Here is a 25901-nt window from a genome sequence, read left to right as displayed (position 1 = left end):
GTTGCTGTCGTTGGACTCGACGGATACGGCTTTCCACGTTTTTGGACTATCGGTACGATTTCGGCGGTGGTAGTTGGTACTTCAGAAGACCCAAAACCAACCAGAATCAATCGTGTCCTTTCAATGAGGAATCTAAGTAAATAAGTGGAAAAAATTACTTTGTGCTTAATGATTATCTCATGTGGGGCCCAACGGTGGGGCCATTCTTGGGATTCTCTCACTGTTCCGATTCCGTCACGTTGGCATAGGAAATCTCACATGTGGGGCCGAAAGGTGGGCCCACTTTTCGTTTGGGTTCTGGGAATTCTTCTCTATTTTAGGCTGGCGAGCGACTTCCTTTGCGGCTTACCTACTCCACTGGATGGATTGCATATCTGAGATAAAAAAAAAAAAAAAAAAAAAAAAAAAGAGGAGAAAATTTGTTCCTAGTGGAAGGCCTATTTCTGGACATGATGATGTCGATGGATCTATGATTCCTAATCGTGGATTATCGTTTTCGTGACTCTTTTTGTTTGTTTTGGTTTCTGGGTACTTTTACTACCTTTATTTGCAATGGATGTTTAATGGAAAACAGTAAATTTTAATGAAACGATGAGAGGTTGCGAGTATGAATTATGAACTGTGAAGCTGTTTGGAAGTAGCTGAATTTGAATCTGAGGCTTTTTCTGATTCGGTTCCAATGAAGCTTCATGTGTTTCCTCTGTTTCTACGTCTCCGACTGACCAAGTTTTGAGAGCATGGCCCCGTATATCTTCGCTTGGTCCTTTTGATACTCCCTTTGCTTTTCTTTCAGCTTCTTGTACTCGAATCTCACATCTCTGCCAGTTCGTAAACGAAAGTAGGCTTAGTTTCTTCACTGTAATGGGACATAAACTTGAAATTCCATTAGTGGAAGAGGACTTGTAACCTGTTGTTTGGATCAAGCGACAGAGCTTTCTTTAAATCTGCTTCAGCTTTTTCCAGATCAGATGTTCGTAGATACGTCTGTGACCTTCTGTACAAGGCTTTTAGATTCTGTGGGTCGACCTCCAAAACCTGAAAGAAACTAAGTTTATGTCAGGGTGAGAGAACCAGAGAGAGAGAGAGAGAGAGAGAGAGAGAGATACCTTTGTGCATAATCCCAGTGCTCCAACATACTCCCCAAGTTTAAGTTTGCAAGTAGCATTGTTCAGGTTGCAAGAAGTTTTAAGCTCGTTTGCTTGAATCTTTTCTTCTGCTGAAAAAGAATGGTCATACTCAACATACTCTGCTGCCTGTAGATTGAAGTAAGAACCCTCAAAGTTAGGAATGAACTGCTTCCACTTTTCAAATAAGTTTTTAAATTCAAATGTAAAAATTAATAAATAGCTTTCCTTCTCATATTTCTTGGAGGCACGCCAGTAATCTCCAACCTTGAACAAATTGTTTCCTTCATCTTTCTTTCTTCTGCTAGCTTCAAATTTCTCCCATGTTTCCATCTTCCAGAATTCTTTATCCTGAGTACCCATCAAACTAGAAGATGGAAAGGAACGAAAAGGCTCACAGATGACAAAACTAAAACAGTAATAAACAAATATTTACCTTGGTAAATTTGATCAACTCTACTTCGTAAATAAGTTTTGAATTTGAAGGCACAACTGCCAAGTCACTGTGATATTCTTTGTCACCAAATGCATACTCAGAAGCAACAGTGACCAAAGCTACTTCACCTCTTCTCATTGTTGTTATTGCTCTATCTAAACCATCTAAGATTTGCTCTTCAAGAAAAAATAAATGTTAGATGGAACAGGCTGAGCAAACACAGGGAAGAGATACAATTAAGAACAAACTAAAATGAAGCAGCATCTGCGATAAGTTTGGTCAGAATTCCATCTCAGAGTTCATACCTCCAAAACAGGTGAACTCAAAGGGCTCTTCATTTGATCCTTTTCTCTCAAAGATGGTTCCATCTTCAAGTTTGCCCGTGTATTTTACTGAAATGCAAGATTAGGATTCTATAGCACAAGAGAGTTTGAAGATATAAAACTCATCTAGAGGAAGTATTTAAAGTCCCATTGATAGTTCATACCATTCACAAGAGATCCTTCACTTGGAGAATCATAACCTTCGCCTACTTTAATGACCTTCTTAACTACTTTCCTGTCTCCTGTAACATCGATGACACTCTTCCAAGACACTAACTCAATATCGACAATTAGTTCCGAACAGGTTGGAACTTGGAAATCATTTTTAAGAGCTCCATTTCCATTTTGTTCCAAGCCATCTGCACCATTCATCATGACGCATCACATACCATCATGGACATGAAAGCCACATTAAACAGGAAGAAAGAAATGAAAAGGGTTCAAGTTACAAGATAAGAAGAATGTAGAGCTGGTGTAGAAGTTGGAAAAGTACAAGCTTACATGAGTATTTCACTGATAATTCTGCAATCTCTCCCTTCCTCATGGTTTTTACAGCAATACCAATTGCAGGGCATAGCCATCCTGCACAAAGAGAGGGAAGTCACTAAAAACCCTCCAAAAAGTTACAGACAAGACAATAACATTACCCGAAAAAACAGAAAAAAAATCACTAATTTTACCATTAGAGACGTAAAATTCCACTCCATCTTCTGATTTTGATACAATTGTTCCATCCTCCAACTTCACAGAATACTTGACTAAATCATTGCATGGAAGAAATTTCAATATCATTAGCAGTGAAGTATTAGAATCAAGGTAACAAAAAAAAAAAAAAAAAACATGAGGAAGATCTGTGTGTCTGAGTTCCGAGACGAAACTTACCGAAGACCTCATCAAGCTCTTTTGGAGCTAACCACCCTTCACCTTCCCTTACAATTTTCTTGATTACCCCCCGATCCCCAGTGAGATCTCTTATGGTGTTCCAGGAAAGCAACTCCACATCAAAGAAGAGTGTTGCATTGGGAGTAATAAGTGGAGGAGATCCCACCTCTCCATAAGCCAAGCTTGGAGGTATGGTGAAAATCGCCCTTTCACCCTTCTTCATGGTGGCAATGCCTTCATCCAAACCTTTAATGACTTCCCCTGAATTCTCAAGCAAATCCAAACTAATCAAATGTCGCTAGCTATTTCATGTATTTCCTTCAAAATGAAAGCCACTCACTAATAAAAAGGCAGGTTTCACTCCATTTCAGCAGTTGAAGATGATTCAGGAAAAGCCTTCAAACACTTACTATAACAGAAACCGGGCTCTGCTACATTTAGTTTATTAATTTGAAATTTTTTGCCACCATAAGCATTCCAACGTTTGTGCCCGCCAAAGGTTTTCAGCTGGCAGTCTACTGAAGCATGCTCGAGATCAATGACAAGCCAAGAACAAAACAGAGGCCAATAATAGAGGATGCTTTGGCTTGTGCTGAGATGTCAAGATATTATTTGTGATGAAATCTGAAATCTGAAATCTGCGCGCGGCTAATGACTTACCACGGCCTAATATGAAACTGAAAGGAGCTCCTTCATCGCGACTGGAACCAAGAGACTGTCCACCATTCATAAGCCCACTGTAGTGAACTGAGAGACGCATAATTTATCAATAAAGGAACATTTCGTACACAGACGCATGGAAAGAGAAGGAGAGAGAAGTGCCTTGAACTTCGTCACCGAGGAAGGGAACCCTCCACGAATTGCCTGGTTTCAGAATCCGCTTCTTAAGACCTTGCGAGCCAACTTCCTTGTCTTCCTGAGACGAAGCTCCAGTTTCCATGGGAGAAGGCGGAGAGAGAAAGAGAGAGAGAGAGCTGAAGATAAGCCGTTTGTTTGGTTTCCTTCGCTTTTCATGGCCGTTAAAAGAGATTTTTTTTTGTGCAAACACCCTCGTGAATGGCAGAAATTGGAGACAACCGTCAGAAAATTTTCATGATAAATACGTACCCCTGAAACTTAGCTTAATAGACCTCAGGATTTAAAACTACTATCTTTGCCTTAAGATTATATTGATTAATTCGAAATATGACAAAAAGAGGAAGAACAAGATGATCTGTGACATGCAGGTCTATGTCTCAATCATTTACTTTAATGAAAATATGCTTTAATAATATAAGATCAATTATAAAACTTAAACCAGATTTACATTGCATGAGTCATTCATAGATATAAAATTATAATATGATGTCATAATTTTTTATAACATTACACTAAAATTATAAATGTAGTAACCTAAATTTTAAATTTATTTATTATCAAACACATTGATGGTTAATTTTTTTTATTAACTTTACTATTTTTAATAATAAAATGAGATAATAGCATTGAAGTAAAACTAATTAATTAGCTTTCTTGCAAAAAGCATGACTCATCTAAATTAAGAAGAAAAGTTGAAGAATTTTAAATCGAAATTCCTATCCATCTTTTAAAAAAAGAAAGCATATATACTTTTATGATATTGAAGAGGTGTATATCATCAGTCTTTGACACCAACATGATCATCACTTTGTTTGGTCTTGTTACAAGGACCTATACTGGGAATAGAAAACAGCTCCCAGGTCCTACAATTTCATGATATTACATCAACTCCATTTGGGAGAAAAAACAAAACATGAAAAAGGGCAGCTCCCTCAAGATAACGGCTTCTAAATGCACCAAAAAGTTTTTCTCACATCCAGCAGCAGCAACATAGCCAGTCATAAAGGGGGAGGAAAAACCAAGGCATGCACGTTCACCTCTTTATACTGGTACTTTTGACCAGTAAAAAAGCACTACCTATCCTTTTTAAGCTGCAGACCTTCAACTGTTTCTTCTTACTAATACAATCTTGGGGCTTGGGAGAAGTTCAAGCACACAGTTGTTCATTGTGGGTTTCGGGTGATTCCCACAACCTGGTTGAAGTCTTACCTGCAAAATATATCAGAAACAAATACAGGCTATAATATGAAATCCATTAACAGCTTCTACTAAAATATGATAAGCAACCATAGTTGACAGAAAAACGAATAAGTCTCTCAAAATAAATTTTAATTTAATTTACAAAATCAGTATTCAAATACTTGTTCTGTTACTCAACAACCAGTTCAACTAGGAAACTGAAATCAGTTAAATTCTCCAAGACTCAGGAGCACTGCAAAAACTGCTTCTCAAGAATAGGCTTAAGGGTAGGATGATCATGCTCATATTTTTGCCAACTCATGACCAAAAAACGAGAAGTTCACAACTTCCAATGTCATTAACTAAATTGAGTCCATAAGATACTCCTGAAATTAAAGACTAATACAAAGCTAATTTTAATTGAAACACAATGTTATGAAAACTAACCTGAAAGAGGTGTTAAGTCTAATTGGACCTAGATGACATCATTTCCACTAAAGATTTAAAAATAAAATGATCAAGGGACAAGTTTCGCCCACTCTTCGGAGGATGATGGAGGGGTGCAAAGCCCCACTCCTCTCTTCCACCAAAGGGCAGGGCCCTCCCCTCCGTTGTGTGGGACTTCTTCACACTGGAGAAGAAGGCAAAGGCCCTTCCCCCACCTAGAGATCCCACCCTCATCATTAGATGTAAAGGAAATAGAGGACAGGAATTGAAGGTGGGAAAGCGACCTAAGTTAACCAGCTGGTCAGGTCCAGGTTTAATAACTGATTAAAATTTTTGTTTTTTAAATACCTTACCTACCATTTGAATTTTTTTTTTTTTAAAAGTACAAATAATGCTGTCAATATTCTGACCAAATATTTTCTAAGTTACAAAATTCTTAGTATATTACATTTTTAAGTTAAACAATTTATTTATGCAAATTCTGTTGTATTATACTAAATAAATCATAAACGTAGCATTTTGTCACTGTAGCTGTTACAACCATTAGAAATTTGCATTGAGTCGAACATATGAGCTTCATAAAGAAAAATAAAGACAAATTTCATTCCCAAATCAAATCGTGTATGTCATTAGCATTAATAGATCTCAACTAAAATATGGTTTCGTTCAGCATTCTCTCATTTAATCTTTTTCTTCTTAAAATACAGTTTGATTGATTACATTCTTAGCACCAAATGGTGAGTATTCCATAGTAGCATCCATGCTTGTAATTTTAATGAAACAATGTATTGTAGTCGAAATAAGCACAAATGGATGTTCAGATAATTTGTCATCTGAGGCCTAAGATTGTTGTAATCAACAAGGGGTTCAAAATGGTCAGTGGCACAAACCTCAAATTGTTGAATCAAATATGCAAACATCGTTGCAATAGCAAGAACCACAAACCTCTCACCAACACATACCCGTGTACCCGAACCAAATGGAAGAAAAGAAGACTTCTCGTTTAGGTCATTTAAAACAAATGAGCTTCTTGAATCCATGCCTACAAAACATGAAACAAAAGCATGTTAAACTCATAAAATAGAGTAACCACATAACTAGAATTTATAGAATAAGGAGATCAACATCTAAAGCTAGTCCACCAAGTAACAGACGAGAGCAAAACATCTTCATAGAGAAGAAAAGACAAAAAATACTTTCCTTTTTGTCAAAGAAATGCATAAGAAGATAAAAGAGAGTAGAAAACTCTTTATATTGTCTGGCCTTGCACAACAGACCTTTCATGTGCTAGAGGAAATTTTAATATTAACAGCATAATACAATGGCTGTAGCACATGGTTTAAATACTTTATAAACTGGAGTAGAAAATCTTGTTTTAACATAAGGTTTCTGTCCAAATGTCTCTATTTTGACACTAGTTATTCATGCAGAAATTTTTGCAGTCCATAAACTGAAGCCCTGAGCCACCAGTTCCTTGACAGCTCTGACAAGAAAATAACAACGTGTCCAACTGTTCTCTAAATAAAAAGAAAAAAAAAGCAAGGTGTCCAAAGCCTTTTAGGTCAAACATCTCAATAAACAAAACTTAAAAACAACCAGAAGAAGACAGAGACAGAATGGTAACGGCATACTAGGAGATACAAACAAGTGTCTGAACATAGGTTAGGGGTGAACCTGTGGTAGAGGCCTTAATGACTGGATCTGTTTCATCAATGACAGTCTTTGACAGAAAACGGTATGGATTAAACTGGTTTGCATCAGTTCCCCAACTAGAATCATCCATTTGCACCAACTGTATTGGAACCACAACAATTGCTCCAGTTGGAACAGTAATGCCGGACTTCAGTTTCAAATCTGGACATCAAGATGACAACCATTAGGCTTCACCACATGAGAAACTAAGTGCAGAAAGGATGTCATCAAGGACAATGAAAAAAAAATGACAGATAAACAAAGGGCAAAATACATCAACAAAAATCTATGTATCACCAAAAAAGACTCCCTACGCAGGCAAGCAGCTAGTATTCCTTTCCATTCATGAGAATTTGGTATTGAGTGGCTGGTGGCCAAGGTGATTCTCAGAAATTATGGATGAACTCGGAATTTTAAGAACAAGTTCTAACTAATTTAATTAATGCAAATTACAAGAGAAGAAACCCGAGGGAAGTAATACAAGGTTATAGAACAATGAAAATCAATTGATTACAGCAATCTAATCGCAGAGAATACTCATAGATATATCAGATCACAATCCTTACATACACCATAGGTGGAACAATTCAGTCACAAATGTTATTGTTACAAAAGTAAAAATGAAGAGCTGAATCTAGGTTGTACTGCAGCTTACAGGAGAATACTGTGGTTAGAAAAAAACTATTTACCTTCATGTTTCTTTTTTTTTCTTCTTTCTATATCCTCTTGTGTTGTTACCTTTTTTATCTTCCATCTTCTCACCAATATTTGCATCAATACCATTGTTCCTTCAAGTCTATGCAGCGATGCTACTGTTTCAGACATTTAAATGCATTTGAAAGCACAACAAATCAAAATGCTTATGTGAAATTATTTATCACAATTGGATGGATTCGATCGATCTTCATTTTGTGCATTATTAGAACCTCACCGCATTAACTATAGCCCAAGTATTATCAACAGATATTAAACAAAATATCTTCAAGAGGGTAAAAATACTTTGGGTCAAAGGCCCAATCCACGATAATAAGAAAAAAAGCCCAAGTTCAACACTACTGTTTTTAAAATTGAAAAGAATGTAAAGTATCCCAATGTATAATGCACACTATCCCAGTGTTAAACAGATGGTGATTTTCAAAGGAATAGTCAAACCATACCATGTTTTAGAGAACACCTCTGAAGCAGAGGCCCAGCTGGCAAGAGACGAGCTGCCTCATATACAGTTGCAAATAAAAAAGTCATCTTCTGAACATCACAAGCCTCTGGTTTAGAGGTGCTGCAAACTGCAACTACCTCGGAATAAATCTGCATACAGATAAATTAGTTAGCACATTAACAATCATGACATGACAAGGAAAAACATAAGTCCATCAACCGCTAGAAACAGAACAAGCAAACAATAGTGCACTAAAGTCATCACTGCAACATGCATAGGCACACATAGACGTTGCAGAAAGCAACAAAGAAAAAATAACATAAAAATGATGCCAAGTTTTTCTAGACTGAAGAAATCTTTAAAAGATCAATATTAAACTTCCGCATCTACTGTCTCTAGGAGGGAATAGCTCTCAAATTTCAAAACCCACCTAAAGCTAAGGTGATGACTGAGCACCTATTGTGACAGCATCCATATTTTGAGAAAACAAGTTGCATAGTTGCCATATAATTTGAAACTGTGGACGAGTTTGTTCCTGATTAAAAACATGTCATTCTTACAGGGGCAATCTATGAAGAAGGGGAAAACTAGAGACATCGGCATCCAGCCAGGATCCAATCCTATTGGCTATGTTTGGAACACAAAAAGTGGAGAGAAAAGAAAAGGAAGAGAAAAGAAAGAGAAAGAGAAAGAGAAAGAAAAAATAAAAAATAAAAGAAAAGAGGAGAGGTTTCTTTTCTCTTGTTTGGATGCCCATGAAAAATGAGACAGAAAATGGAAGAGAAATATAGTTTCTTTTGATTGGATACACGTGGAAAGTGAAAAAGAAAAGAAAATTAGCAATATTTTAAAATTTTGATGATTAAGATTTTCTCTGAAGTTTCTATTTCTAATCTTTTCTCCCCAAATTCCATCATTTTGTGAGATAAAATTTATTAATTAGGAGAAAAAGTGATTTTCTCTATTATTATTTTTTCTCAATGATTCTCTGCTGCCAAACAACAGAAAATAACTCTCCCTTTTTTTTTTTTCTTTTCTTTTCTATGGTTTCCAAACAAACCCATACAAGTAACAAATTCAATGAATAAATAATTCAAGCTGAAAGTAAAAGTACCTTATCCTGAATTTCAGGATGCATGACAAGCCTAGTCAAGATGCTACCAACCAAACCTGCAGTTGTCAAGCATCCATGAAACATTACACCCATGATATTCCCACACAATTCTTCTCTGTGATCAAAGTGATTATTAAGACCCTCCAGGAGTGAATCATTAGGCATCTTGTCACTAGGAGAGAATGTCCCACCGGTACTCCAAGCAGTTTTATCCTTAAAAAGTGTGTTTGTATGACCCAGTGGATTGTCAGTTTGTTTACATTGTAGAATAATGTCTTGCGTTAAGCATTTCAATTTTGTGCACAGGTGCCGGTACCTCCAGAATCCTCTTTTCCATATTGGTGGAACATTATATGATGCCCAAAACCAAGCATCCTTGGCAATCATCATTAGTAGCTCCTCATAAGTAATTGCATTAGGCCAGGACAAAAATGACTCTCCAAACAATGTAGCTCCCAGAATGGAAAAAGACATGTGCTGGGAAAAGGACCTGCAGTCCAAAAGTCCCTTGACCATAATACTATCCATTCTCTCAATTACACAATCCACCACCTTCAAAGAAACTGCACTTACTCTTTCCAGCAAGTTCCCATTCAGCTGTAATGCCAAGGATTCCCTTCTATGCTGCACCTGCAAATAGTTATTTTTTATTAAGTGTCAAAACTTTATGAAATATAAAAGACAGCATGAAAACTAGAACAAATAAATCAATTACTATAGAATATCATTCAGCAAACACCATACATTCATAAGGTATATAAACAGTTCCATGATCAAAACATAAATGGAACTTGTTCAAACATAAGAAATACAGCAGAGTCCAAGTTCTGTTGGAAGAATAACTTTTTTTTTTTAAATATAACATCTTTGCTGAATGTTGACTACACATGCACACACACCCCTTCGCCTTGGTGAGACATGAATCCCCTCCTCCCTCCTCCTTTTGGCCACAGAACCAGAGGCTAAGTCACATTGGACGTAGGTCTAAGTCACATTGGAAGAATAATTTGGGAGGGCACAAAAAGAATTCCTGTCAAAGAATTAAAGATTCTATAAGCTAAGCTGTTAAGTTGTTTAACTCATTTAGCTCCCTGTCTTAGGATACAACTATAGGCAGGGATGTTTTATATATTTTTTTTCTTTAATTAGTACAAATAGCAACAGAGTGAGGCCACAAGCCTCTCTGATTTGATACAAGAGCCATTCGCGTCTCACCAAGGTGAAGGGGTGTATGTAGATACATCATAATCAAAAACCTGATCCAAATTGAACCTTTCTGGTCCGATCCGCAAATTAAAGTGGATTAGATTGAATCTGAAAATTTTAAACCCAATCCAGGTCACAAATAATTTATTTTTCTATAATTTATATATAACATATTTATAAATTTTTTTGCATGCTTTGGAGGATGAGTAAATGGTTCCAAGACCTCTAAATTTCCATGTATCCATCAAGCATTGCTCTTTAATTCCATGATTGGTAGCTTCTAAATCCGGCCATCTATCTTTTTCAATTTAATTTAGTGGGAGTCAATTGCATCTTATCTTTTTTAAATTATTTTTATGCTATTAATGTTAAGTCCTACAAAAAAAAAACCTTGAGAGGCAACTCTTCTCATTTTCAAAATTTACTTTTTTGAGGGGTCGACACCTTTTATTCTTGTCTCAACTGAAAAGAGGTCAACTCCTTTTAGTGTGGTCGAATTTAACTTTACTGCTTCCAAGTCTTCAACTCTCCTAATGAAGGGGTCAACTCTTTTCTAAATTCACAACTCACTGTTTATAGTGGTCGACTTTTTTACTTTAGTTTTTCATTTTTTCAATTGAAACGGTCAACTCCTCTACATGTGTTCGACTCCTTTTAGCCCTTAAACTTCAAGTCTCCATCTTAATTTTCTATTGAAGTACTCAACTCCTATGCATGGAGTGAGGGATGACATCGAATTGAGCCGGTTCGAGAATAGCTCCAGCTTGGATCGACCCTGTCTCGGTTTGGATCGATTCGAATTGGTCTCGAATTGAGTTCAAGTAGGTGTTCGGGCTCATTTAACTAAACGAGCCGAACTTGACTAAGTCGTGGTTCGGTTCGCGAGCCATCTCGGTTACTTAAATGCTAAACCCTTTCACAATTCCAAATAAGTTCGCCCTTCGTCTCTGATTCCTCCTTCGATTTTGGGCGCATCATTCAGTCTTCGAAAATCCAGAGGCCAAACAACGGAAAAATCACAATTGATGTAGACTCTAATCCTCTCCAACCATCTGTTTCTAAAAATTTGTAACTAATCCGAGAGATTGATTCGAAAAAATCAATTTCATACTCCCTAGATGCCTTATTTTAAAACTACAATGCCAATTTTCTTCGTACCTCATCTTACCCTATTCCTCAACCTCTTCAATCTTCGATTCTTCATCTCTCAAACGGTTGTAAGTGACTGTTGGCGTTGCTGATGGAATAAAGGAGAAGTAAAATGTAAGTTTGTCAAGTTTTTTCTTATGATCTTGAGGAAGTAGAGATTTGGTTTTGTGAAAAGTTCGATTTTTTTTTTTATCAGGAATGTATTGAAAATTTACCCTATTTTGCATGCTTCCTAGAATTTGATTTTTGCGTTATCATTTCTACCAATTCCTGGAGATTACTGGAATCTGTTAATCGTGACGGACTTCATGATTAAGAGTTTCCATAATATTATCAACTACCACTTTCAGTAGGTGATAAGAAAAAAAAAATTCTGCCAACTTAGGTTTCCTTGACTACTAGCTCGGTGCATTGTAATGTCATTTGGTTTTCATATATCCACTTTTAAAAATATTCTAGTTGATCTCGTTTGATTTCTTTAGGCTTTGTGCTTGCGTTCATTTTAACTATTATGTATCCCATATTACAACTAACAAGTGGCAGGGGTTTAGTAAGCGATGATATTTATCTGTGTGCATTTTGGTGATCAAAAGATTTATATGAAAATTTGGATTTGGATTTGTGTATCCCATTCCAATACACAAATCGATCTTCTTGGGAGATCTTTGCTCACCTTGCCACTGAAATTCCTTTTTTCTGAAAATGAAATGTATATGACCGTTTGAAGAGGAATAAGTAGTGAATAAGAATATGCCTTTTAGGTTAGTTTGTATTTTTATGTATCCTCTGTTTGAAATGTATATGCCTTTCGGGTTCGTGTTTATGTATTGGGTTTGGATTTGTATATCCCCTTCCAACATCTGACACTATAATGGAAACTAGTCATGAAGAATACATAGTGAATAAGAAATCTAACATAAGTGTCCCTTGTGTAGTTAGATGCAATGTATAAGATTAAATCTTGAAAAAAAAGGATCTGTTATACACAAGATAATCCAGAATTTCTCTATGGAGATTTATAATTGACTAGAGGCTAACACTGACATCTTTATTAGTGCAAACTTTTTGTCTTCTTTCCATTTTGTAAAAAGTTCTCCCATGGGAGTTCCCTGAACTGCTAACCCCTAACAAAATCTGTCCCTAACTGTTTCAAAATTAATTAATTTAATAAAATTAAATAAAATCAACCAGTTTGATTATCCTGAAGAATTTATTCATGAATAATGAAAGTTTTAAGTCACTATTCTTTCTTAACAATTATGTTATTTTGACTATATGTATGCTTAAACCCATATGCAAAATTGTGGCATTGAGTAGAAAGCAGACAACTCCAAGTGTCTGCACAGCCTTATGTTTATTCCAATATCTTGTTGGAGTTTTGTTGTTCTTACTACCAGAGATTTGATTAACAGGATTATTCATCTAACTCTCAGATACAAGTTGCATGCAGCCAGCTTATTCATATTCTAATATTCTAGTTTTGTAGTTCTCACTACTTGTTATTTGATTAAGAGGATTAGTGTTCTCTCCAAAACAAGTAAACAAAAACTATCAAAGAATAGAAATATGTAAAAAGGAAAATTGCTCTGAAGTTAAGGGATAGGCATATACCTTGTCAAAGGAAGAAGCGAAAAGGCTTGATCGACCAAAAGCCAAACGAAATGCCCTACCAGTCAAGGGCAGTTTATCTTCAGCCTTCTCAAGCACCTCTTTAATCAGTGCAAGATCTTTCACAGACACCAACAGCTGAGTAGGGCCTAACCACAGCCCAACAATTGATCCATACTTCTTATGTGACTTGAACAAAAGCTCTGAAATTCAAAAAAATATAAAAACAACATAAAATACACATGTTTATAGGCAAAGCACTGAATACTTCAACAAGGAAAAAGCACTTCCATGCTACCATTAACCAACAGCAGAATTGCCTTTTGGCGAAGATGGTACTGGGCTGCAATCACTGTTGTTAGCTTCCCACCTCTTTCTTATCCCTGTTTTATCTTTTGGCATGATAAAACCATCACCATTTCAAAAAATATTGGGAAGAAACTCGCAAAGCAACACAAAACAATATGGCAGACAATGATTATGTCACAAAAAGCAACAAAAGGCCATGGCAACGGAATTTGGCAAACCATAGATCCAAATGGAGGAAAAAATTAACTACACAGATTAAGAAGATTTTATACAAGCCTTGGTGATGATGACGAGTAACTTCTGAAATTTTCAAGCAGAATTTAATTTGCAACTGTAACCTTACCCACAAACTTCTGTGTAATTCCATATGATAATGCTCACATTTGAAAGAGTTTGTGACTGAAGGCTTCTATCACGGCATTGATTTGACTCAGGAAGAAACTTAATAAATCAATACAGTTTCAGTGTTCACACTCGCGACAAGACAAAAATTCCAATCTAACATTGAATTCGCATAATCTTCACTAGAAACAAAATAAATCAATACAGAAAAAGATTGGATACCAAAGATAAAGCTCCTCCTTACCATTAAGATTCTCCCCAGATCCAGTTTCAGAAATCAGTTTCGAATGGCCGTGGAACGACGGACAAGGCGGCCCGGGGATCTTCCATCCTTTGGCCCAAAGGTTCAGCAAGGTAGCGATTTTCCTCAGCAGAAGCGCGGTAGTTGCGATGAGAGATATCCATAACAGCACGTTGATTTCCCGGGCCGCGTAATCTCTGAAGAAACTACCGGATTCTCGACCAAGCTCGCACGAACCCTTCAACCCTAGTGAAAATAAACCAGAATTTAGGCAGGAAGGCATTTCGACTCTTCAGAAGAGATTTCATAGAGGAGGTTTTCGTACGCGGGAAATGGTAAAGTTTGGGCGGCACCGCTTCTCCCAGTACTTGTGACTTCAACGACGGCGAAACTCAAAACGGTTTTTGCTTGTCAGAAATTTTGCGGGAGACGAAGGAGGTGGGCCCACCGAAAATGAGCCACCAAGATTAAGAAAAAGTATCGGTGGATCACATTTATGTGTATTATATTCATAAATTTGTATTATCTACTTAAAAAATAAAATTATTTATTATGTAGTTAGTCCAAGCATAGTATATACAAATTAAATTAGAGTAAAATTGCGTAATAATGGTAGTGTCAATGGTCAGACGAACTGAAAAGCTGACAATTACAGCGTTACCGTTAGTCACTTCCATCCGTCTCCCGGAAAAGCGGGCTTGACCAAGGGGAAGCCACGTGGGTCATATGCATTTGTGGTCTACAACTGGCATTCAGCCAGCTGATGTGACGGAACACTTTAACCGCAGTTTGTGAAACCACGTGGCAAATTCTTATCCGATCATGTTGGAGATGTGAAAGTACCGTAATTGGGAAGTAACTTCATGAGAGGCGAGTCAAAGAGATCGGCCGAGTTAATTGATTTAATTTGATACGTCGTGGATGGCACACCTGGACGGAAAACAAAGCGCGGGACCAGCTTAATTTCAGTGGTTTGGTGGGAGTCCGCGAGGGATGGGCGATGCAAGTGGGTTGTGTCGATTAAAGCGAGTGAAAGGGACCTTGATCAGATAAGCGGGTGATAGTGTTTTCACCTCAAGCAGGTATTTTTGTAAAATCTCCGGACTTAAATGTGTTAAATTTGTTGTTTTAACACAGCCCTTTTTTAATTATTTTTTTAACTTTTTTCAAGAACCTAATTTGCCGATTTTAGTGAAAAATAATAACTTGGCACATTTTCACTTATAAAGACGATACTATAATAAAATAAAACCAATAAAATCCCTACTTGTCCAAATTTGGACAAAAATGTAACACCCTTCTGTGTGGCGATAATCGAACCACTATTGGCACGTTACTATCATCTTTGTTACCTTTTTATTCATCCTAGACACGAAAATCTTACTTTATCTACACACCACGGAGGTCGGAACCGACATCAACGAGTCAATCAACGATTCAAATTTTAATTGATTTTGAGTTTGAATTTATGTAAAAAATATATCAAATAAATTATATATAAAATTATATATATATTTTATATAAATTTGGGCATAACCTCTGAACATTAACCCTATATAAAATTATTTATAAATTTTATTTAATAATCAAATACAAAAATATTATTGAAATATCAATATTAAATTACAATTATTCATATAAAATTTATATATCCAGTATATATTTATAAATTCTAGTTTTTTCCATTTGTACTAAGGAAACAATATACGAAGTCTCCTTCACACGAGTAAAATCTCCACATATGAGGGGGGGTTAGTCCACAATGAAGTGGAAATGAAGTGGAAAATTGAATTGAAGTGAGATGAATTATTTCCACTTCAAGTCATGTTTGAGTGTTAGCAGGGGTGGCATCGAGCCGAGCCGAGCCCGAACCTGCCTATGTTCGAGTCGAGCTTGATTTAAATATTTTGAGCCGAGCTTCGAGCCGAGCCTAAAATTGTTATCGAGCTCGAGCCCAACGAGTTCGAGCCGAGGTTCGAGCCGAGCTCGAGTCTCAACATACATTTCAAACTTTTTAAAAAATATATATCGAATAAAATGTATATAAAATTATGCATACATTTTATATAAAATTGGGCATGACCTCTACATAAAATTGGGCATAACTTATATATATAATATGTGTATAAGATTGGGCATAACCTCTACTTAAAATTGAGCATAATCTATATATATAATACTTGTATAAAATTCGGCATGACCTTTACTTAAAATTGGGCATAATCAATATACATAATACCTGCATAAACACTCCATAAACACTCCATCAAATTGTTTATACATTCCATAAACACTTCATGAAATTGTTTATACACTCCATAAAATAATCTAAACACTCCATACACTGCATAACATTATAAATAAACTCCATACAATAATCAAACACAACAAAATAAAATAAAATATTACTATCGATTTACAATCACCCAAATAAAAACTATAAATTCTTTAAATAAAATCATATTACTATTACATACTTACTAGAAAATTACAAGAAATATTTTAAATTTTTCTTAGGAAAATTAAATGGACCTCTTATTGCCTTTTCTAAGGAAATAAATAAAAATTAATAATTAATCTAATATATTATTATACTTATCGATAAAATTTTAATCACATAAAATGTCAAACACAAAATTACTATGAAAATTGCCTCATGCTCAAAGTATTATATCATCAACTGTCAAATACTTATTCAAAATTTTTCTATATGGTTTTCTAAACCATCTTGGCAAGAAAATCTTACTTGAAAAATTATAGGATTTTTTAAAAAGAATTTATAATTAGAAAAATATTTTGAAAAAATACGAGGCACTAATGGTCCCTATATTTCTATTAAAAATGTTTTTTCAACATTTATTGAAAAAACTAGTCTCTGGAAACGTATTTCTACTAAAATATCTTTTCAATTTATTTAAAAGCCATGAGGAAGGGACAAAGAGTTTTTTTTTTTTCCTTGTTTATGATATCGCACTAGGGGTGGCTTTGAATAAATTATATATAAAATTATGCATACATTTTTAAAAAAATAATGATAGGGGAGGTTCAGGATTGAATTTCAATAATAGATTAAAATACACCAATATTAATATTTTTTACTCCAATTGTTGTCTAGCTTGTTTTGTAATTTTTGAATTTGGCCATAATTTATTATGGCCTCCTTAGTGCCCCTAGATAAAAATTTATATTCTAGGAAAAACTAAAAATATTTTTCCTATGATACATATTCCCAAAAAAACCTTTAAATAAAATCTTATTACTATTAGTGACTTATTAGAAAATTATAGGAAATATTTTAAAATTTTCTTAGGAAAGTTAAATGAACCTTTTATTGTCTCTTCTAGGGAAATAAATAAAAATTAATAATCAATCTAATATATTATTATACTTATCGATAAATTTTTAATTAAATAAAATATCAAACACAAAATTGCAATAAAAATTATTTTATGCTAAAAGTATTACAGCATCAACTGTTAAATACTTATTCAAAAATTTTCTATACAGTTTTCTACCCCATCTTGGTACAGAAAATCTTACTTTGAAAATTATATGATTTTTAATAAAAAATTTCAATTAGAAAAGTGTTTAAAAAAACATGAGACACTAATAGTTTATAGAAAATTATTTCTATAAAATTTATTTTTAATTTTTTCCAGAGGAAAAAGTTTTTTTTTTATTTTATGATCTCGCACGTGCGAGATCATCTTCTCGCGAGGAAGGGGGAGATTATTTCTCCCCTGTTCTGGTTTTCCGCCGAGACGACCCCGAGGGAAGGGGCTTACGGCGCCGGGGAGGATTTATCGTCGGAGATGACGGCCACGACGGAGTCGGCGGCGACGGAATCGGCGGTGACGGAAGCGGCGGCGACGGCGCGGAGAGGAAGAAATCGAACGAACGGACACAGAGGCGGCCGGTGAGCAGCTGCGACGGCGGTATAGACGCCAGAGAACAGCTACAACGGCGGTAGAGGCGGCGACAACAACCGATGGGAGGGGTCGGCGGTGACGAGGGGGGAGGAAAAAATTTTCCCCCCCTCGCTCTCGCTCCCCCGCTCGTTCGCGATCCCGTACCGATTCATGCCGATCCGACTCATTTCGAGCCGGCTCGCGAGCCAACGAACCGAACCTAGCTTCGGTCGAGCTCGGCTCGTTAAGGTAAACGAGCCGATTTCGGTGTTCGAGCTCGGCTCGAGCTCGAAAAATAACGAATCGAACCGAGCCGATACCGAGAACCGGCTCGGCTCGAAGCCACCCCTAAGTGTTAGTCCAGGCCAGTTGAAGTGGCTGGAAAACAGATTCCAGTGTTAGTGCTTGGAAAACAAATTTCAGTGTCCTTTTCTAGATAAATCATTATAGTTTATTATAAATTAAAACAATAATTACGTGTGACTACAATAAATTATATAAAATTAATAAAAAAAATTAAAAATAACATAAGAAAATATAATAAATAAACCTAATGGTTTAATTAATTATAGCAATTGGATAATTAACCAATTAACGATTATAATTCATTATAAAATTATGTGACTAGAACATATTATATAAAATTATTAAAAATTACAAAATAGCATAAGGGAATATAATAAATAAAAATAATGGTTTAATTAATTTTAGCAATTGGATAATTAACCAATTAATGATTACAATTCAATATAAATTAACATACTAATTACGTGGGATTAGAATAAATTATTTAAAATTAATAAAAATTTAAAAATAACATAAGGGAATATAATAAATAAACGTAAGTGTTTAATTAATTATAGAAATTGCATAATTAAACCAATTAATGATTACAATTTATTATAAATTATTATACTAATTATGTGTGATTAGAATAAATTATTTAAAATTAATAAAAAATTAAAAATAACATAAGGGAATATAATAAATAAACCTAATTGTTTAATTAATTATAGCAATTGCATAATTAAACCAATTAATGATTACAATTTATTATAAATTATTATACTAATTACGTGGGATTAAAATAAATTATTTAAAATTAATAAAAATTTTAAAATAACATAAGGGAATATAATAAATAAACCAAATTGTTCAATTAATTATAGCAATTGCATAATTAAACCAATTAATGATTACATTTTATTATTAATTATTAAACTAATTACGTGTGAGTAGAATAAATTATTTAAATTACATAAAATAGTTAAAAATAACATAAATGAATATAATTAATAAATAAATTATTTTGTAATAACATACTATATAGTATAAAAATACTTAATAAATAAAATTAAAACAAAAAGGTATAAAATGACAACAACCAATATAATTAGAGTTTGTGCGTTTAACATCATCAACTGACTAGTTTAGTAGATACGAACGACAACATACATGTTCAAATGCAATAAAGTACAACCACTAATAATCACTCCACATGAGAGTTGCTATGGCATCTCGAAATTGTGCAGCTCTAGTGGATTCTAATGCACGACGCCTCCGCATTGTTGTTGATAGGTTGCCTTCATCCCCAAGATCATCGCTATCATCGCTATCATCGCTATCATCGCTATCTCCATCCAAATTTTCACCAGCTAATCGGACCTCATCACCTCCTCCACCTACCTCATCATCAGAATCATCATCTTCCAATTCAAACATATCATTGTAATCCTCTTTACGTATATAATTGTGTAATATGCAACAAGCTATTACAATTTTCATCTGGATCTTATAAGAAAAGGGAGGAGCAACTTTCAACGTTTGGAATCGAGCTTTTAAAGCACCAAAAGTTCGTTCAATAGTATTTCTCAAAGATGAGTGCCTTCGGTTGAATAGTTCTTTATCATTTCTAGGAAGGTTGTCTCCAGATTCTTGTAGATGATAACGAGTTCCTCGATATGGAGCCAAAAATCCTGACATATTTGCATAACCAGCATCGACTAGATAATATTTACCTACAATACAAAATATTTTTCACATAAGATAATTAAAAAAAATAAAAAAAATACTACATAACAATATATTATTTACCTTCAGGTACACAAATTCTATTTCGGCGAGTCAATGCGTCCTTCAATACACGGGAATCAACTGCTGATCCCTCCCATCCAACAAGTACATAAGTGAATTGCATATCAAATGTACATGCTGCCATCACATTTTGTGAGAGATAGCCTTTTCTGTTCCAGAACCTTTGTTGTTCTTCAAGTTGGATGTTTGCTTTGATATGAGTTCCATCAATAGCCCCAATACAATCCTAATTATATCATTTCAATTAATACAAGTAACTCTAAATATTAATCTAAAATTGTTCATTATATGTCAAGTGATGTTACCTTAAAATACGGATTAAACATTGGATTGTTTAAAATCTTCGAGTGAGTCCGTTCCGAAGGCCGTTTGATGTAATCAGGCCGAAGTTTGATAATAGCATTCAACACCTTATTGAAATACCTACTTATAGTCCAGTTTGATCTATCAAACATCTCTGTTGTGACACTATACGCTTGTCCTTGACCAACAGTTAAGAGAAAATATGCAAGTTGTTCTTCCACTGAGATGGTCTTTGTAGGTGATAAAAATCCTTTGCTATAAAGTATCTCTGCCATTTTTTTAAACACAATTTGATTCATCCTATAAACTTTTCGAAATTTAACAGGTGATTTTGCTAATGCCTTTTGTAAATAAATCGGACCACCTATCCCACGAGGATGTAATGTACGTCTAGACCTATGGTTCATAGTATATTCTCATCATGTACATAAGACATGTCAATAAAATCATCATTGTATTCCTATTTTCGTCTTCCATGGAAACCTGCAAATACAATCACCACAACCATAATAACGACTTCAACAATAATTCCTGTTTCTTCATAATATCATCAACACAAAAACATACCATGTTCTTCAATCATAACCTATTTTTAATCACACCTATATAAAATCATCTCCAATCACACACCCACAACATTCATCCACACAATAAGAACACGACAATCATGAAAACCCAAATCTTAACCATAATAAAATTCATAATCTATCAATGATACGTCTTATAAAGTCATAATTAAAAAAACATAATTAAACTTCAAAACAATCGTCCCAAAATATATAATGTACTTCAAAGTATTGACTCCATTTCACCAGCACAATATTTAAGCCAATTAATTCGCTATTCCACTGGCAGCTTCGTAAACATGTCCTTCTTCATTGGTGTATCTAACAATATAGGAGCGCGAAACTTCATCTCTACTGATAGGTCCGGGATTTTTGTGAGTGCTTCATACCAATTTTCTCCGGTGGCTTTATCATTTTTAGCTTGTAGAGATTGCAGTAGGGTGGCAATTCTTGTCATTGTATCAGCGAACATAATACTATCATCAGTGGCCATTTGTGGTCTCTTTCTACGACGACTTGAACTTGACGGGTTAGTACTTGGAGACTGATCAGGTGCCGACTCATTTTCTGTAAAGAATGGCGAAGGAGATTCTCTACCTAAATCGACATCCTCGAGCATATCCACGTGCTCATTTTTTTCCTGATGTTGGACATCATTACACATGTCTTCGTCAGTTTGACTTGTTCTCCCCATGGCTATTGAGTTTCCCACTACCAAAGCCAATTTGTCATAAAGAGGGCAACCTTGTTGTCTGTACTTTTCAGCTTCTTTATGCTCCTACAAGGATAAAACATCATTTAGACGACCTGGCATAGAGTTCTAGTAATGCGGAAAACATACAAAATATTTTACAGTCAATCATAATTTACTGACCTTGATATAGTCTAGCCATACAGAATGACATGCAGTAACTCGATGTGTGGTTGCATCCCAACCGAACCCACTAGTGTTGAGACAACTTGTTACTGTTTGGTAAGTTTTCTTCTATGATCTTGTTCGATTCTTGAGCTGCTCAACAGTTTTTTTATTAGTTGCGTCTTCATTGAACCGAGTGACACAGTCCAAATATACTTCATGCTTCCAAACCCCATTAGGCATCCTATTCCCCATATTGACTTGCTCAACCAACATATCGAGCATTTTGTTGTCATCATCGAAGGTCTAAATGTCATATGATCGAGGAGTTTGTTGTCTTCTTCCAGCCATTTATAATCTAAATCCAAGATGGTCGTCATAGAAATTTTTTTTATCAGACAACCATTACTCGTCGTAGTAACTAGGGACACACAGAAACACAACCAACAAATAACAAAATACCATGTGGTGGATATTTATAACTCCAAAATCTCCTCACCACATGACATAAACATTCCATAACACTTCAAACATATTCAACCACATTCTAAAACATTTCAAAAATAATCTAACTAATTTCATTGCAAATGACTAGAACAATGCAAAAACAAACTCATGAAGTCCAAATTCACTGAACACCCCTGGTAGAGCCCCATATGACTTCGCAGTCACTACGAACCGTACATCGTCATTGATGGGGGTCGGGTTTCGTTGGCAAATGAACGCCCGTGTAGGCGACTCAACCTTGTTTGAATTGGACCATGTGGTAGATATTTATAACTCCAAAATCTCCTCACCACATGACATAAACATTCCATAGCACTTCAAACATATTAAACAACATTCTAACACATTTCAAAAGTAATCTAACTAATTTCATTGCAAATGACTAGAACAATGCAAAAACAAACTCATGAATTCCAAATTCATCGAACACCCCTGGTAGAGCCCCATATGACTTCGCAGTCACTACGAACCGTACATCGTCATTGATGGGGGTCGGGTTTCGTTGGCGCCCGTGTAGGCGACTCAGCCTTGTTTGAATTGGACCATGTGGTGGATATTTATAACTCCAAAATCTCCTCACCACATGACATAAACATTCCATAGCACTTCAAACATATTCAACAACATTCTAACACATTTCAAAAGTAATCTAACTAATTTCATTGCAAATGACTAGAACAATGCAAAAACAAACTCGTGAAGTCCAGATTCACCGAACACCCCTGGTAGAGCCCCATATGACTTCGCAGTCACTACGAACCGTACATCGTCATTGATGGGGGTCGGGTTTCGTTGGCTAATGGACGCCCGTGTAGGCGACTCAGCCTTGTTTGAATTGGACCATGTGGTGGATATTTATAACTCCAAAATCTCTTCACCACATGACATAAACATTTCATAGCACTTCAAACATATTCAACAACATTCTAACACATTTCAAAATTAATCTTCAGGGTTGGAATTAATTTGGCCACAATCAACATAAATTATGCACAAAAATTTAAATTAACTCAAACACAAAACTAAATTAGTTGAAAAAACAATTAGGGTTTCGGATTACCTTCTGTTATTCTAGTTACTAGGTTTTTCCTAACAAAAGAGAACAACAAAGAGAATAAAAGAAAGCACATCAGAAACTGCAACAGTAAATCAAACTGTAGAGGAATGGCATCTAGCAGCAAGCTGCTGGTGGGAGATCTCATAACTAGCAAGAAAATTGGCAAGACTTGCATTGAGAAATGTGGAACAGCTAAATGCAGACGCTTTGCTTTGGTTTCATGATTTTACCAAGCGAATGGGTAGAACCACTTAATATTGGATGGTTCGTTTTGGGTTCATGGTCTTACCCAGCGTATGGCCAAATGGGTGTCACCCTCTAATAGGAGCATTGTTAGTGCAAAGGAAAAGTTGCAAGAGAATTTACTCTCTTGAAAACTGTATGGAAATGAGTTAGTCAAGGGGAAAAAGTAGGGAGGGGAACTCACTGCATCTAAAGAACCCGTTATGAGGAAACTGCAAGGGCATGGTCCCAAAAATATGCCATGAACTGACAGCATGCTTGATGGGTTGTCAAGTTCTTAAACAGTCCGTTGAGTTATCAACTCTCATGCACAGGAAACAAGTGAGCAAATCTGTATTATTTATTAATGAACGTTTTGTATCTCAGCTTCAATGAATGTGATATTATTGGAATTAATTTGGCCACAATCAAGATAAATTACGCACAAAAATTTAAATTAACTCAAACACAAAACTAAATTAGTTGAAAAAAAATTAGGGTTTCGGATTACCTTCTGAAATTTGGGGGAAATCACCGCCGAATGGGGAAATGTAAGCCCAATGGAAGAAATCGATGCCTAACCGTCGAACATCGAAGAAGATTGAAGGAAATCGAAGGAATTCGAAACCGAAATAGGTTAAATCAAAGGAAATCGGGGGAGGAGGAAAGAGAAGAGCGAGAACGAGAAGGAAGAGGGAGGCCGAGAGTGAAAAGAGATGGAGGCCGAGAGGGAAAAGAGAGAAGGAGATGAGAGAGGGAGAGGGAAGAGAAAGGCCGAGAGAGAAAGAGACGAGAGAGGGAGATGGGGCGAAAACGAGAGATAACAAGAGAGAGGGAGCAGAGAACGAAGACGAGCGCCGAGCGAGAGGAGCAGAGCGAGCAGACGAGAGTCGAGCGAGAGGAGCAAAGCGAGCAGAGACGAAGTCGGGCGAAAATTTTCGTCCAGAGACGAAGACTGAGCAAGAGGAGAGGAGAAAGGAAATGAGGGTGATTTTTTAGTTTCAGGGGGGGGGGGGGGGGGGGGGGGGGGGGGGGAGAAGAAGCGACGCCGTCGCTCGTGGTAATTCGATGACTTGAAAAAAAGGGCGGAAACAGAATTCCGTCGTTTTTGCTTGAGGAGATGAAACGGTGTTATCTCACTTCAAGTCAATTCATTCTGGACTAACACCATAAATGGGATGAACTAGGTAATGCGGGGGGAATTCATTCCACTTCATTGTGGACTAAAAAAAATTTATTATTATTATTTGATAAAAAAAATACTCTTCCACTACTAATTACTTAATGTAGTGAAAAATATTAAAATTGCTAAGATTAAAAAATAAGTAATTGGTAGCATTATCTCGGTAATTTTTTTCTCGGGCTGTAATCATAAAAGAAAATTTTAGTAAATAAAATTAAATATATACTAAAAATATTATAATAAATAGTTATTCAAAATTAATTCCCATTTCTCGTTGGTCCGTGTAGACACGCAGAAGACTTTGACCAATTGAAACGCACAAGACAACACATTTCCTATAAATGTAAATCCGAAAGTTCACGAAACAAATCTTCCAAAACGACGTGCAGGGCGACCTCCTCTTTTTCCTCGTCTAGCTTTCTCTGCTTCTTCCTTGCTTCTGCGCCTCTCCCACAACTATCTCTTCCTCTGCTTCTGCCTCAGGTTACGGTCGCCGCTTGCATCATCCTCTGCACCGTTTGTTCTTGGGAGAATCCTGCCGTACTATATCCCTCATTATGGTGAGCCTCTTTAAAGAACATTTTTCAACCTTAGACAACTGAGTCTTGATTTTCAAGATTCAGATACCGAGGCCGCGTTGCTTCCAGGAGGGCACTGTGGGCCCTCATCCGTCCACGATGCAGGGTCTTCACCCGGCCTCCTTCATCGGAGACACTAACTTCCTGTCTCCTCCGTCTAATATTCCTTTGTTTTTCTTCCCGTCAAACGACAAACAATTTCCCTAACTGAACTCTCCTCCTTCCCTCTCTCTTCTCTCTCAGATTCTCCACCTAACAAAAAAGAAAAGAGCAAAAGAGAGAGGCGATGCTGACACCATCGCCTCCTCCACGATGACGTCTCTCACCGACACTCACCACCCGCTATCCTCCTCCACCGTCGCCTCCTCCGCCTATTATCCTTCCGATCTTAAAACGGGGGCTTAAGTTTTAAAGTTTGTTGCTCTCTCGATTGAAAAGAATAAAGCAAAAGTGATAATAGTCCTTGTAGATTTACCAATCTTTTAATTTAGTTATTCTTTGATACAAGCAAGTTCAGCACTTGGAGGGGAGGTGATTGAAGAAACTAAGAGAGAAAGAACA

General features: G+C 36.0%; 2 protein-coding genes across 3 annotated transcripts; both read right to left on the bottom strand.

The window, feature by feature from the left end:
• Window positions 1–529: 529 nt before the first annotated feature.
• On the bottom strand, window positions 530–3705 carry LOC137955191 (70 kDa peptidyl-prolyl isomerase-like). Its single transcript, XM_068802059.1, has 12 exons — window positions 3630–3705; window positions 3426–3512; window positions 2766–3026; window positions 2564–2641; window positions 2385–2465; window positions 2048–2242; window positions 1866–1952; window positions 1561–1736; window positions 1392–1475; window positions 1107–1253; window positions 908–1035; window positions 530–818 (listed from the first exon to the last, which is right to left on the bottom strand). The coding sequence occupies exons 1-12, from the start codon at window positions 3703–3705 to the stop codon at window positions 707–709; spliced, it is 1512 nt and encodes a 503-aa protein (XP_068658160.1). The 3' UTR covers window positions 530–706.
• Window positions 3706–4348: 643 nt separating this feature from the next.
• LOC137957014 (cytochrome P450 734A1-like) lies at window positions 4349–14466 on the bottom strand. Of its 2 annotated transcripts, none has more exons than XM_068804711.1 (7): window positions 14070–14466; window positions 13178–13377; window positions 9212–9841; window positions 8099–8246; window positions 6924–7103; window positions 6140–6291; window positions 4349–4832 (listed from the first exon to the last, which is right to left on the bottom strand). In XM_068804711.1, the coding sequence occupies exons 1-7, from the start codon at window positions 14347–14349 to the stop codon at window positions 4725–4727; spliced, it is 1698 nt and encodes a 565-aa protein (XP_068660812.1). In that variant the 5' UTR covers window positions 14350–14466; the 3' UTR covers window positions 4349–4724. The 2 variants fall into 2 exon arrangements, with proteins under 2 accessions (XP_068660812.1, XP_068660813.1); XM_068804712.1 differs by having other exon boundaries at window positions 6212–6291.
• Between the last annotated feature and the right edge of the window lie 11435 nt (window positions 14467–25901).

This window comes from Aristolochia californica, unplaced genomic scaffold (assembly GCF_029961685.1).
Source record: "Aristolochia californica isolate CCGP_79_NKW_82.1479 unplaced genomic scaffold, dmAriCali1.0.hap1 SCAF_2, whole genome shotgun sequence".
NCBI lineage: Eukaryota > Viridiplantae > Streptophyta > Magnoliopsida > Piperales > Aristolochiaceae > Aristolochia > Aristolochia californica.
The sequence above is the reverse complement of the archived record's forward strand: the minus strand, read 5'-3'. Positions and strand labels throughout refer to the sequence as shown.